Here is a 13,299-nt window from a genome sequence, read left to right on the forward strand (position 1 = left end):
ATCATATAGTAATTTATAACGAAAATAATTATCATAAAAAATATTAAGATAATATTTAAAGATTTACAGATGTAACTGTATATCTATTAAATATAACTAAAATTATACTTCTAAGAATTCATAAAGTATTTTTATCATGTAGGCGTATTAAAGTACAGATGTTTTAAAAATTTAAGTATAGAATATTTACTATAAAAAATATAAAAATATATTATTTATATAAAGTAATTAAATAAGAATTTTTCTTTAAATAAAATAATTTCTTGTTTTCTATGATATAATATTTAAATATAATTATTTATACAACTATTCCAAATTTGTAAGTAATATTATGTGAATAAATTTTGCCTGGATATAAGTTGTTTGAAGGATAATTTTTATAATTTAATGGTTTTTGATATTCTTGAGCAATAAATGCAAAGCATCCATGTCTTTTATAAGGTATTCCATTTTTACCAATTATTTTTTTTTGTAATTTATCAACTTTATTTTGATTTTTATCCTAAAGAATTAAATACTTATTACACACTTTGAAAACAATTAATATTAATAAAAATAGTTTATTTACATATTTGTTTATATCTGGTGGGTTAATTTTCTTTGAATTTGGTAGATCATTTCCAGTGTACAAATATAATGATGGATGATTTGAATAAACTTCTAAAAACCTACCAGTTACTGGATGTAACATTCTATTACATAGAAAATAAAATTATTTTTATAAAGTATTTATTAGTTTTGTAATGATTTACCTTGCATGGAATTGATAGTACCAAGTATTGCTAGAACTAGCAATACATATATTATGACTATATCCCCCACCAGCTACCTTATGCAATCGTTTTTTACTTAGTGTTGAAGGATAATGCAAATTATATTTTTTATAAATTTTGTTAATAAAATTTATCGAAATATCTTTCACAGTATTTAACTGCAATAAGTTATTTGTATTTATTGTAACAACATGACATTTTAACTCCTTCATACCCATATCCTACAAAATAAATTTGAAATAAATATTATATTACTTAAGTGTTTGATATGTTAAATATAATAAATATAAATAATGATAAACATACATGTCCAGCTAAATTAAAAAGACAGTGGCTTTCGACATTAATATGCATTGGTTTTGTGCTCATCGCATTTATATCAACATGCAGTTGATTATCGTCTGTCCAAGTGTATTTTACCTGAATTAGCAAATCACCAATGTATTTCTTATTGCTCTCGCAATTGACATGCGTCATAACCTGTTTAAATATACCTTGTGATACATCAGTTTATATAATTATCTATCATAAAAATATGTGCAATATATTACCACTTGCTCGCCTAAAATATATGAATCCCAGTTAACTATGTCAAATAAACAATAATGGTCTGCATTTTTATTAGGTCCATATGAGAATTTGGTAAGTGGATTTAATACTTTTCCAACAATTCTACCAATATATCGGTTTTTCAAGTATCCTATATAAATCAAGTTTTTTATTTTATCTAACTTTATGACAATCATATATATTAAAGATATATACTATATATTCAATACATATTAGTATCGATACTATAATTTCCTCACATATATTATATCTAATTAATGGTTGAATTTCTATATCAATTTTCTACAAATTGTATAAATATGCTAATTTGTACACTTTAATCAAATTAAAATGTGACTAATAAATTGTTATTTTTATTCATCTTTATTTATATTAGTACAAAATTGAAAAAAAACAATATATTTATGTTTTTATAAATATTTCTATTAATAAGATATTAAAAATATACAGCTTTTCAATTATTGAAATTACAATCAGAAAATAAAAAAGAATTCATTTATTTTTAAAAAAGATTAACATAATGAAATAATACTTTTGAGTTTCATTATTCTTTTTAATTGTATTTATTTATTTATAATATTACTGACCAGTTACATTATCAAACCCAAGAACAACATCAGCGATATCACCATTTTTATTTGGAAGTGTTATAGATTGTATTCCAGCTCCCAAGGTAATTAATTGAACGCAAGCATTATTTTTATTTTTAATTGTGTATCTGTAACGAAAATTTTATTCAAGGAATCCAGTTTGGATCCTAAAAAGTTATTTTGTCATAATTATATTGTTAATTCAATATAAAGGAATTTCTTTCAATTGATGATATTAATCTCATTTTTATTTTATACTTTTTTGTATTTAATTATTTTAGTAAATTTTAACCACGAAAATATACATTTAAACATAATTATTTTCTAAAAATCTTAAGTAAATTATACTTTTATAACATCTATGATTTTATTTCTATTTTTCAATTATATAATTAAAATTATAATTAAATAAAATTAAAAATACTATGCTTCCATGAATCTGTAAAACTATTAAAAATATATTAATTTGTTTATACTATATTAAAAATTCTCTTAATTATATTCTATATATATATATATATATATATATATATATAAATGTAACCCTAATTTGTCTTTTCATCAATATAAAAATTGGTTTTGTACCTTCGTATAATTTCATGTGGCTTATCTGGTAATGTTCCAAAATTATTAACTTCAATACGAGAAAATTTTTTCATACTCATACTTGAAATTTTTAATCAACACAATAAAAGAAAATTGTAAATTTACAATTTTATATTATTTTTATGTATTATTTTTCAATTTAAATTTAAAGCGTTTGGAAACGAAATTGGAACTAGGATATATATAGTTATTAAAAATAAAATCCCTAGTTAGGAATATAAAAGGTAAAAAGGGCCAATTAGAATGTTTTAACCTCTTTTTATACGTTAGAAATTTATCAGCTGTGACATAAAACAGATTCAACTCAAAATTTTCAAACAATCTCTTTTCTATTATATTCGTGCATTTATTGTTATTTATTGGCTTAATATTATAGACCAATGTCTACTCATCATATTAATATTTTATTTAGTAAATTATATTATCATTGTGAGTACAATAAGAACAAAAAATATTTCAAACTATAGCACTTTAAGAAATAACAGGCTAGTGATGTCATTCTTTTGTTTTCCACTGTATTTTTTTTATGTTAATTATTTTTTGCATTTCTGCTGTCGTTAACGCCCCTGTATAAATTCATTGATTCAAAACAAAAAAGTATAGAGGTATCTATATGCCATTCTAACCCTTTTAAAGTATATATATGATTTAAAATATGCATATTGATTTATTTTGATATGAGTTGTAAAAACCATATGCATCAACAAGATGATAAATAAATATAACAATCATAGTATAAGATCATATAAAAAGTACTATAATGGGTTCCAGATTAAGGTAAGTTTTTTTTCATATTAATTATAAAACTTTATTCTCTTTTGAACCTAACATTCAGTTCTATAGAACTCTACCTATAGTAGAAATATTAATTATTTTTGAAAACATTTTTCTTTTAAGTAAAAAGCAAATGCTATAAAAATTATTTTATATATGTATTTTAAATATTCAGTCAATACTATAAATATTCATTATAATATACAAAGATAAGTTATTTTTATAATTTAAAATAATGAATATATATTATTGTTACAAATTATTTATAATAAAAGGTTAAACAGTTTGGATTTTTAATAGAAATCCATTTTCTATATTTCTTGAAAAATATTTTTTTTGCTATTTTATTGAATCTGTGATGAGTGTATAACAGTTTTGTTTATATACTCAGTATTATTAAATAAAAAATAATTTATGTAATAATATAAAATAATTGTTATAGTTGTAATATAAAAAATTATTATAGGGAAAATGTAAAACAGTTATTTGAGTGTTTTTGTGAAGTAGCTCAAACAAATGGAGAGAAACAAGCGTGGATAACACAAAAGTATCCTGAATCATACGATGATTTAGAAATATTAAAATCTGTTCCTAAATTTGCTTATCCATGCGAAGTAGAAAAGTAAACATTTTATTTAAAAATATAATTATATATAGATTAATATTATAATATAATATTCTTAAACAATATTTAATACATTTTTTTTAGTTTTGTAGTACAACATTTTTCATTTGTACTTACAAGTATAGATTCAAAATGGACATTTGGATTTTGTAGACATGATCCAAAAACAGAAACAGCTTTAGTTGTTCTTAGTGCTTTACCATGGCATGAAATATTTTATAAGTGAGTTTAATTATTTACAATATGTATTTTACTAGCAGTTTTCTTTTAAAGCAAAATAATATTTTATTTGATAGATTATTAAATTATATAGCAACATTAACCACTAGTAAAAATGATACAGATTTATGGAAATTTCTTAAAGATACTTATGAGGCTACTATTCCAATTTCAGGAGCATCAATCAGTATTTTATTACCAGATTCTAAAACTGTAAGTCTTATAATTTAATAAAGAATCTAAAATAATAAATATGATATAAAATTTATGGTTGGAACAATAAAAAATTATATAGATAAATTTTAAATAAACCAGTCTCTTCGTTTTAAAAATGATAAAGTTTGACATAATTAATTAGTTAAAATAAAGAAAAATAATGTACAGATATGAAAAAATAAACAACAGTAGAAACATAACTTATTAATAAAAATTAAATTATTAAAATTGATTGTATCAAATTTTGTATTTATTTGAAAATAATATTTTTAACTTTGGCATATATATATTTATAATAATATTTATTAATATATATTTACAATATTAATATTATATTCTAAGTCTTTTTCAAATCTTTATAGTTAATTTATTAATGTAAAATAATTGAAACTATAGACATTCATTTATCAAAGACCAAAACAATTCCAACTGCCAAGTATACCAGAAAATGTATGTATTTATTTAACAAATATTTTTAAAAACTTGAAAATTTTAAATAATATATTAAACATTTTTAATTGTAGAGAAATTTGACAGAGTATTTTAGTGCAGTTGATTCTCATAATATGATGATTATATTTTCCTCAATGTTATATGAAAGACGAATTATTTTCACATCTAAAAGATTGTCCAGATTAAGTGCATGTGTGCAAGCTTGTAATGCATTAATATACCCAATGATTTGGCAACATATATTTATACCAGTTTTACCTTTTTCATTAACTGATTATTTATTAGCCCCAATGCCATTTCTAATTGGAGTACCATCACCAATACTTAAGGTATTGTTCTATTATTTTTATTCATAAATATAACATAAGTAACTTAAAAATTTAATATTTCATGCATAATCCATATTCAAAAAAATTCATTTTATTATTAACATCTTTACAGTAAATATATCAGATTAATAAAGCACTATTTCATAATTTATATAAAATATCTTTATTTTTAAATTAAATTGCTTTATTTTTTTTTGTATATATAAATGCTTTGAAAAATATTTGTTAAATATACAAATAATAATTAAATAATAACTTAGTATTATTTATTAGCGTGTTCGTCAAAATGATTTAGGAGAAGTTGTTATTCTTAATGCAGATGATAATACTATTAAATCTCCTTTCCAAGACTTGGAATCTTTACCTCAAGATGTGGTTTGTATAAGATATTTGATAAATATTAAAAATTACTTCAATAATATATTATAAATAGAACATATAATAATGAAATATTTGTACAATTATCAGTTTTCATTCTACATGGAAGCTATTTTTAAATTAATGTGAATATATTTTAAAAAGAAATATAATTTGTAAAATTTAAAGTACATATTTTCAATGAATTTTTTTAAAGCAATTAACTCAATTATTTTCTATTAAACAATTCGATAATATTAAGTAAATATTCATTTTATAACGTCAGATATAATATGTTTCTTAATTTTAGATTTAAATAAATATTTGCACATAAATTATTTGAACTATTTTTGACATATTAGGTAACAAATTTAAGAAAAGCATTACGTAATCGACCTGCTCTGCTTGGCGATGGCGTTTCTAGAGCATTTTTACGAGCTTTAGTTCAATTAACAGCTGGTTATCGTGAAGCGCTTACTTTACAACAAGACCAACATAATGACCATGTACAAATAACTTTTGATCAAGAGGCTTTCGTTGAAAATCGACCTATTTCCATGCAACCTTTTCTTAGGAAAATGCTGGAATTGCAAATTTTTCAACAGGTCTTTGTTCTTTTTTATATTTATTGTAGCAAAGAAATTTTTAAATTAAACATTGTTAAATAATAATGAAAAAACATTTTTTAGTTAATAAATATAAAAAAATATGTTTTACGTTTGCTGTTTTACAATTAACATTTTTAAATTTATAATAATACTGTTTTAAATAAAAAATATATATTTATTATTTTAGTTTATTGAAGAAAGGTTACATATGCTGAATTCAGGGCTTGGTTTCTCAGATGAATTCGAAATGGAAGCTTGCAACTATTCCGATAAGTCTGGCCGCAAATTTATGCAACAATATCGAGAGTGGACTTATGCTATGCGTAAAGAAGGTTCTGCTTTCATTCGTAGTGTTAAAGATAAGGTCAGTTATAATATTAATTTAATTTGCGACTATTTTTTATTATTTATTTTATAGCAATAGAGGTATTATTTATTAGATTTAATATTAATATAATTTTAGTAGATTTAATATTTTACAAATATATTCATTTATTAAATATCATAAAAAAATATTATCATTACAAAATTTGTAAATCTAAAATTATAATATCGATCATTCATTTATTATAAATGTCAAAATAAATTTACAAAACTTCTATTTGAGTTATATATGTTTTTAATATATTTTTATTTTAATAAAAATGTGAAAATTCGCTTTATTTAAATTATACAGATAAAAATCATAATTTATATTATTAAATGAATTAAATATTTATGATTATCTGAAAATTTTAAATAATCTTTCTAAAATAAGATTTTTAATATTTAATATCAATGTATTATTAATCATATTAAAATTTCAATCAAAATAATTAATTTTGTTTATCTTAATCGATATTCTATATATTCTATTAATAAAGACTAATTTATGAACACTTTTAATAAGAAAATTAATTCTAAAAATAATAATCTTAATGTATTTCTTAAATATCCTCGACCATTTGCTTAATTGTAAACTTACCACTATAATAATGATAAGATTATTAATGCAGTATAATTATATATACCTTATACTTATATTTTAATTCTAAAAGTTATTGTTATAAATTTTAATTATTTTTAACTAAATGTGTATAAGATTATTCTAAAACCATTAGTTATAAGTGAAAATTATTTCCAATTATCATATTACATTATATTACATTATTACAAATTAATTGTTTAAATTTAAAAAAATATTTTTTCAAAGAATATAATTATATTTTTATTTTCATTCATAGGATTTTACACACATAATTTTAGATAATAATAATGAATTTAATTTTAAACCATATAGAAAATAGAAACAAGTTGGTTGAATAAAAAAATTTCTTACAAAAATTTTTAAAGTATTTTAAAAAATATCAAGTTATTCTTTTTAATCTCTATTTATTATTATTAAAATTTATAATGGAGTAATGAAAATAAATGAACAAAATTTTTCTTCCACGAGACAGTATTATCATATCTTTTAATTCAAAATTTAATTCAAAATGAATATATTATAATCATTTATTGAAATTTTTGTAGGCGAATCCTGCTGTAAAATATGCTGTAAAATCGGTAAGCTGAATAAAATCTTAAATAATTCAATCAATAGATCTAAAGTAATGTTCTTTTATAATGGTATCAGGTTAGAGATAAAGGAAAAGATATGAAGACAGTTTACAAAGGCCTTAGATGGAAAAGTACATCAAATTTTGATATAATATAATAAATATAACATAGCTGATAAGTATGAAATGTATTCATTAATAATATTATTTTAGATCGCGTTAGTAGAAACGAGAGTACTATGCGATTTCATCAACCTAGATCTGCTCCAAATTCTCCAACACTAGATAGAAGGTCCATATCTTTTTCTTCTTCAACTATATCTTCTAGTGGCCGTACGCCGATAACTAATTACCGGAAAGATCTTCGACTTCGCAGTAGTAATGTCGAAACAAGGTGATAAATGAATGTTTGATAAATAAATAATATTTATTTAAAACTTATTTATTTATTTAAATATACTCAAATAAGTTTCTTTAATTATAAATGTTTTTAAATTAATCTATATAACCTTTCGTAATTAATATTTTAAACATGAGTTCTTTTTATAACAAAATGTATTGATTAAATTTTCTATAGTAAACATATATTTATAAGCCATTAAAATTTGAATCTATATTATATGTGTACTCAATTATTTAAAATGTACTTAAAATATTTTATAGTTTATTAATGTAGTTTAACCTCTGAAGATACATTTTTATTAATTAAATAATCAAATGGTTTATAAAAATTACTTTTACTGAGTTATCTGTCTTAAAAAAGCCAAACAATAAATATTCACAAACAATAACATTTTTATTATAAAAGGATACATATTATTGTTATATATTATATATATTTATTATAAAATTTACCATGAATAGAACTTATTCCATTGAGATTATCGTTATTAATTTTATTAGTGATTCAATCTTTAATTACAAGAATAAGGTAATAGAAATACAATTATATAATTGTTTATTTTTCCATTTTATTGTACATAATTTAAATAAGTAGAAATATGATTAAAGCAAAATAAAAAGGATGGATAAAAATGTATCACACTTTTAAACATTTAAAATATTCTAAATTAAGTAAATGATTAGAAAAGATTAAGTATTAGATATTAAAGTAAATTTATTCAAATTATGTAATAACCTTAAAAAATAGAGAAAATGTCAGTTATTCCAAGACAATTTATAATTTAATATATAATGAAAATAACAGATAAATACATTTACAGTAGAAAGCAGTACACAACACTAAATCCTAATTTACTGGATGACCAGGATTCGCCACCTGAAAGAATAGAAATCGATCTTATGAATGAGTTGCATGATGTGATCTTCCCTAATATGCCTGCAGTGGACAGAGCTGTAAGTGAATATACCTTAATGACAAAGGTAGAAATATATTACTTTACTACATTCTTACAAACAATTTTATATTCAATATCTCGTAATAACCTATTATTAGTTTGTCTATCATAATCATTACTATTTCATTCTTTTTCATTTATGCTGGTTTTGTTTTACAAAGAATGCATCTTTATCACCTTGCTGTTGACGCTATTTTAATATTTTTAAATTATCATTTACACACATGTTTCTTTTTTTACAATAAAATGAATTTAAGCATGAGATATATTATTAATATACACAATTACTAGCAGAAAGAAAAAGTAGTGAGTATTGAGCATGTTATGGATAAGAATTTTATTTTTTGCTTTTTTTATAAATTTATTTTTAAGAAAAAGCTGCATTACATAGTTAACTTTGGTTCTTATGCTTATTATATATTAATATAATTTCGAAGGAACAGTAATAAGATTCATTATAACAGGCTATTTGTAACTGATAAAATCGAAAAATATCCTTTTTCATAATGCGTCAGATTTTGTACTTCGACATGAATAAGGTAATATAATGATATATAATACATGTATGGTATAATATTAGCTGTAACATCTAATATCAATACACATGTAGAACAGTATTAACAGTAACAATTACTATCAATAGTATGTAATATTATATTGTTTTTGATTATTTAAATATGGATAATTTTATTTATATTTTATTATAAAAAAAATATTTTTATATGTCGAATTTTAAAATCACGCATAGAAAGTTCAACAAACAAATCTTCAAGCTTTGAAAAGTATTTATTTTATAAATTTGTTCTCTGATTATATATATATATATGTATATATCATAGTTTTTCATAAATTATGTACATATAATTTCATTGAAACAAAGCTCCTAATATAGCTTTCATTTCTGTATAAAATACTAGATATGTGAGTAATATAAATGTTGGATTTTTCAGTCTCTTGCAATACAATAACTTGATTTAATAAAATAATTTATGTGTCCAGATTATTATTATAACAGTATCAATAGCAGTAGTAGTAGCAGTAGTAGTAGCAGTAGCAATTAATATTAATAGTAGTAATAAATATTAATAAACTTTTCAAAGTTTTAAGATTGGATATACCCGTATTTAAAATAGTTGGTATAAATCTAAAAATTATAGTTAAGTGTGCGTGTTATTACATCACCTTTCAGTTGAAACCAGTCTGCAGTTTAGAGAGTTTGAGATCTGCATGGAGTGGACATTTGCGACATGGTCCTCCACCTAATCCTATTCCTTATGAACATTATCAATTCCCAAAATGCTTTACATCTACAGTCATAGTCCCTGAAGACCTTCGTTTTCAAAACCCAACTCGTCCACTTCTCTTTTCTTCTCAAGTTGTATCAGGTAATACATCTCAATTATACAAACAAAATAATAGTAGCACGAACTCTCGAGAGATGAAATCTATCAGCTCAAACTTACTTAAAAACAAGACTCCCTTAATTCAACTCTCCTCTATTCAAATGAATAGTGATTTGAGTAAAATAAAATCTTTCAATATCTCAAATGAGTCCGTCAATCCAACCAATCTTTCTATCAAACGAGAGAATTTCAACTACGAAATGCCCAATGGCAATTCAAAGGTAAACAGGGAGTTTACGATGCATGAATACAAGAATGGCAATAAAAATACCAATAACCTTGGAATAGAAAATCCACTTGTGATATATTCAAAACCTAGTATTATAAACGACATTTTTACATATCAAAACATAAGCAATCCTTTCAGTACCAATCCATTTTTTAATTCATTTCCTGATCTCCTATTTCACATAGAAAACCATAGATTGCCTGTCGAATCACTTTCATCATTAAAACATATTGATTCCTGTTCTACACATCCAAAGGTAAATGTTCTGGCATTTTTATATTTTAAAGCACGTTTGCAATTAATTATTTTTAAAATTTTGTTTCATTCCTTTATTGTATTATTGTAGACAAAATATTTAATATATTTTATACATTTTTTAGTAATATATTTTTATGATTAAAAGTATTTTTTAAATAATACTGAGTAAAATGGAAATTGTCAAATATGTATATATGTTATTTTTAATTCAAGCATCTAATTAATTTTAATAATATAATAGTCAATTTTGGTTTCACAATAATGTAACTATAAAATATAATAATTCTTATTAACTGCAATAAAAATTAGTTTTCACTAAATTAGCGTATTAATATTTGTATTTTAATGTGTATCTAAACATCATTAATATCTGTCGAAATAGCTAAAAATATAAAATATATTTTGATATAAAACTCTCAAACGAATTCAAAATTTACTATTATGGATAAAAAAATATACTCCATTATTAATAGATATGTTTATCATGAATTTTAAGCTATAAATTTCATTTAATATTGAAATAATTCAATAGTCACTGGTAGAAATTATAGATAAAATTTTAATCTTGCAGAAAATTTGTAGTAATGTATAAGAGAATGTAACTGTCAATTATTAAAAAATTTCTATTTTATATTTATTATGTCATAACCTATTTTAAAATATGAATTTTTAAAATTATTTTAATGTAGATAAAATTTATGCTGTAAATTAAAATTTTCACAATATATATATTATTAAGATATATGTTTAAAAATATGTTGTAATAGTATTGAATTATTATTCTGACTATTTAGTATTACTATTACTTAGGATAACAAAATTAATTTTATTCTAAATAATTACATCATTATTATTAATAATAACAAAATTCCCTTTTCTGTTTTCCCTCACTAAAATATATTGGAAATGAAAGGTTCATCATCTTTTCTGATGTATACCAATAAATTAATATCAATTTATTTTAAAAGTAGAAACAACTTGTATTTCGAATTATGATATTTATAAATTTAAAAAAATTAATATTGCAGGCTATCTCATCAGATGTACAAGATTTGATTAAACTAGATTCATCAAATAATGACGATTTTGATCCATTGCTTTCAAAGTCATCAAATGACTTACCTGATAGCAATATTTCTAAAAAAATAAGCCAGTCTCTTTATGTACCGGAAATGAGCGAGGGCTTAAGCAATCCACTCTATCCATATTTTACTCCGCAACAATACAAGTCAGAGTTTACATCTTGTATTCAAGTATGTATAAAATATTGTTTGTTTCTCTCCATCGTACTTTATGCTGTTAAGAATGTGATTTCCAAAAATGCAACACAAAATATTTCCTCATTTTATACATTTTTTCATCTAACTTTGATACTTATTTTTAATGTTTTCTATAATTTAGCCTAAGGAATGTGATGTGGATCTGCTGCAAGAATATGGTCTGGATTTTAATAAATTTAATTTATCAAATGGAAATTTAAATACAGATAATACATCATCCTCAAAGATGAAGTTACAGTCAAAACAGAAGTCAAATTTCAATAATAGCATTGATAAAAAATCTTTTGACGTATCTTTTAATACATCTCAGCAAACCATAAAATCACCAAGCAATTGGACCAAATTTGATTAAACACTATGTTTGTTATATGTTTGAATTTTTTTCAAAATTTTTATTAAAAAATGCTTATAAATTAAAAAATAACTTTCTATAATTCGTTAAAATTTGAAATACATAAAATCAAGTTAAATGCAATTAATAAATATATTTTATTTTATTAGTTTTAAACAATTTTATATAAATATAGAAACAATAAAAATAAATATTCATATAATTATATTTTTAAATTAGTTATTAATTTACAAAAATATACAATTTTAATATGAATCTTAAATTAATTTAAAATTATTTTTATTGTTAATTTTTATAATTTAGAAAACATATATTCAATAAATCGTTATTACAATTTATTAATTTTATTATATTACTAAATTTCAAATTGTATCAATTTTTACATAAATTCATTTGACATTTCCAAATTAAATATCCTATTAACTTTTAAAAAGTTCAAGTGAATATTTATGTATTATTATCTTTTTAAATATTTTATCAAATGCAATATCATTAATAAAAAAAAAAAATTTCTATTAAAATAAAACATTGCTTAACTCAAGTCAGATAGTTTCATTAATATATTAATTGTAATACTTGCTGATTTATCTTTTAAAAAAATTTAGATTCAGTTAAGATAGACTAGAAAATTTATCCACCTAATAATATTCTTCTATAATTATATAATTTATTATACAAAAAATTAAATATGTATTGTTTTATTATAAAATTTAAAAAAATTATATTCTTTTAGTTTATTCTTAAATATTTATATTAATTAG

General features: G+C 21.2%; 2 protein-coding genes across 2 annotated transcripts; one reads left to right on the plus strand and one right to left on the minus strand.

Annotated features, from left to right (window-relative positions):
* Window positions 1-289: 289 nt before the first annotated feature.
* LOC105361689 (aldose 1-epimerase) lies at window positions 290-2,604 on the minus strand. Its single transcript, XM_011498941.1, has 7 exons — window positions 2,519-2,604; window positions 1,931-2,061; window positions 1,295-1,473; window positions 1,080-1,253; window positions 753-994; window positions 569-692; window positions 290-502 (listed from the first exon to the last, which is right to left on the minus strand). Exons 1-7 carry the CDS (start codon window positions 2,596-2,598, stop codon window positions 299-301), a joined length of 1,134 nt encoding a protein of 377 aa, XP_011497243.1. The 5' UTR covers window positions 2,599-2,604; the 3' UTR covers window positions 290-298.
* A 481-nt stretch (window positions 2,605-3,085) lies between these two features.
* On the plus strand, window positions 3,086-12,566 carry LOC105361497 (DENN domain-containing protein 1A). The gene is made up of 16 exons (XM_011498697.1): window positions 3,086-3,316; window positions 3,780-3,935; window positions 4,023-4,160; window positions 4,235-4,370; window positions 4,770-4,823; window positions 4,898-5,155; window positions 5,429-5,530; window positions 5,875-6,117; window positions 6,308-6,484; window positions 7,633-7,665; window positions 7,736-7,790; window positions 7,872-8,052; window positions 8,882-9,014; window positions 10,206-10,904; window positions 11,935-12,159; window positions 12,308-12,566. The coding sequence occupies exons 1-16, from the start codon at window positions 3,300-3,302 to the stop codon at window positions 12,536-12,538; spliced, it is 2,838 nt and encodes a 945-aa protein (XP_011496999.1). The 5' UTR covers window positions 3,086-3,299; the 3' UTR covers window positions 12,539-12,566.
* Window positions 12,567-13,299: the final 733 nt, after the last annotated feature.

The sequence above is a fragment of the Ceratosolen solmsi genome, unplaced genomic scaffold (genome assembly GCF_000503995.2).
Source record: "Ceratosolen solmsi marchali unplaced genomic scaffold, CerSol_1.0 scaffold30, whole genome shotgun sequence".
Classification (NCBI taxonomy): Eukaryota; Metazoa; Arthropoda; class Insecta; order Hymenoptera; family Agaonidae; genus Ceratosolen; species Ceratosolen solmsi.

Bases quoted from the DNA above. Each gene is read 5' to 3' on its own strand.
- LOC105361497 (XM_011498697.1), top strand. The intron at 3,936-4,022 runs GTAAACATTTTA...CATTTTTTTTAG, and splicing joins TATCCATGCGAAGTAGAAAA to TTTTGTAGTACAACATTTTT. The intron at 4,824-4,897 runs GTATGTATTTAT...TTTTAATTGTAG, and splicing joins TGCCAAGTATACCAGAAAAT to AGAAATTTGACAGAGTATTT.
- LOC105361689 (XM_011498941.1), bottom strand. From the start codon at position 2,598: ATGAGTATGAAAAAATTTTCTCGTATTGAAGTTAATAATTTTGGAACA. The intron at 1,474-1,930 runs GTCAGTAATATT...TGATTTATATAG, and splicing joins TGGGTTTGATAATGTAACTG to GATACTTGAAAAACCGATAT. The intron at 1,254-1,294 runs TAATTATATAAA...ATATTTAAACAG, and splicing joins GCACATATTTTTATGATAGA to GTTATGACGCATGTCAATTG.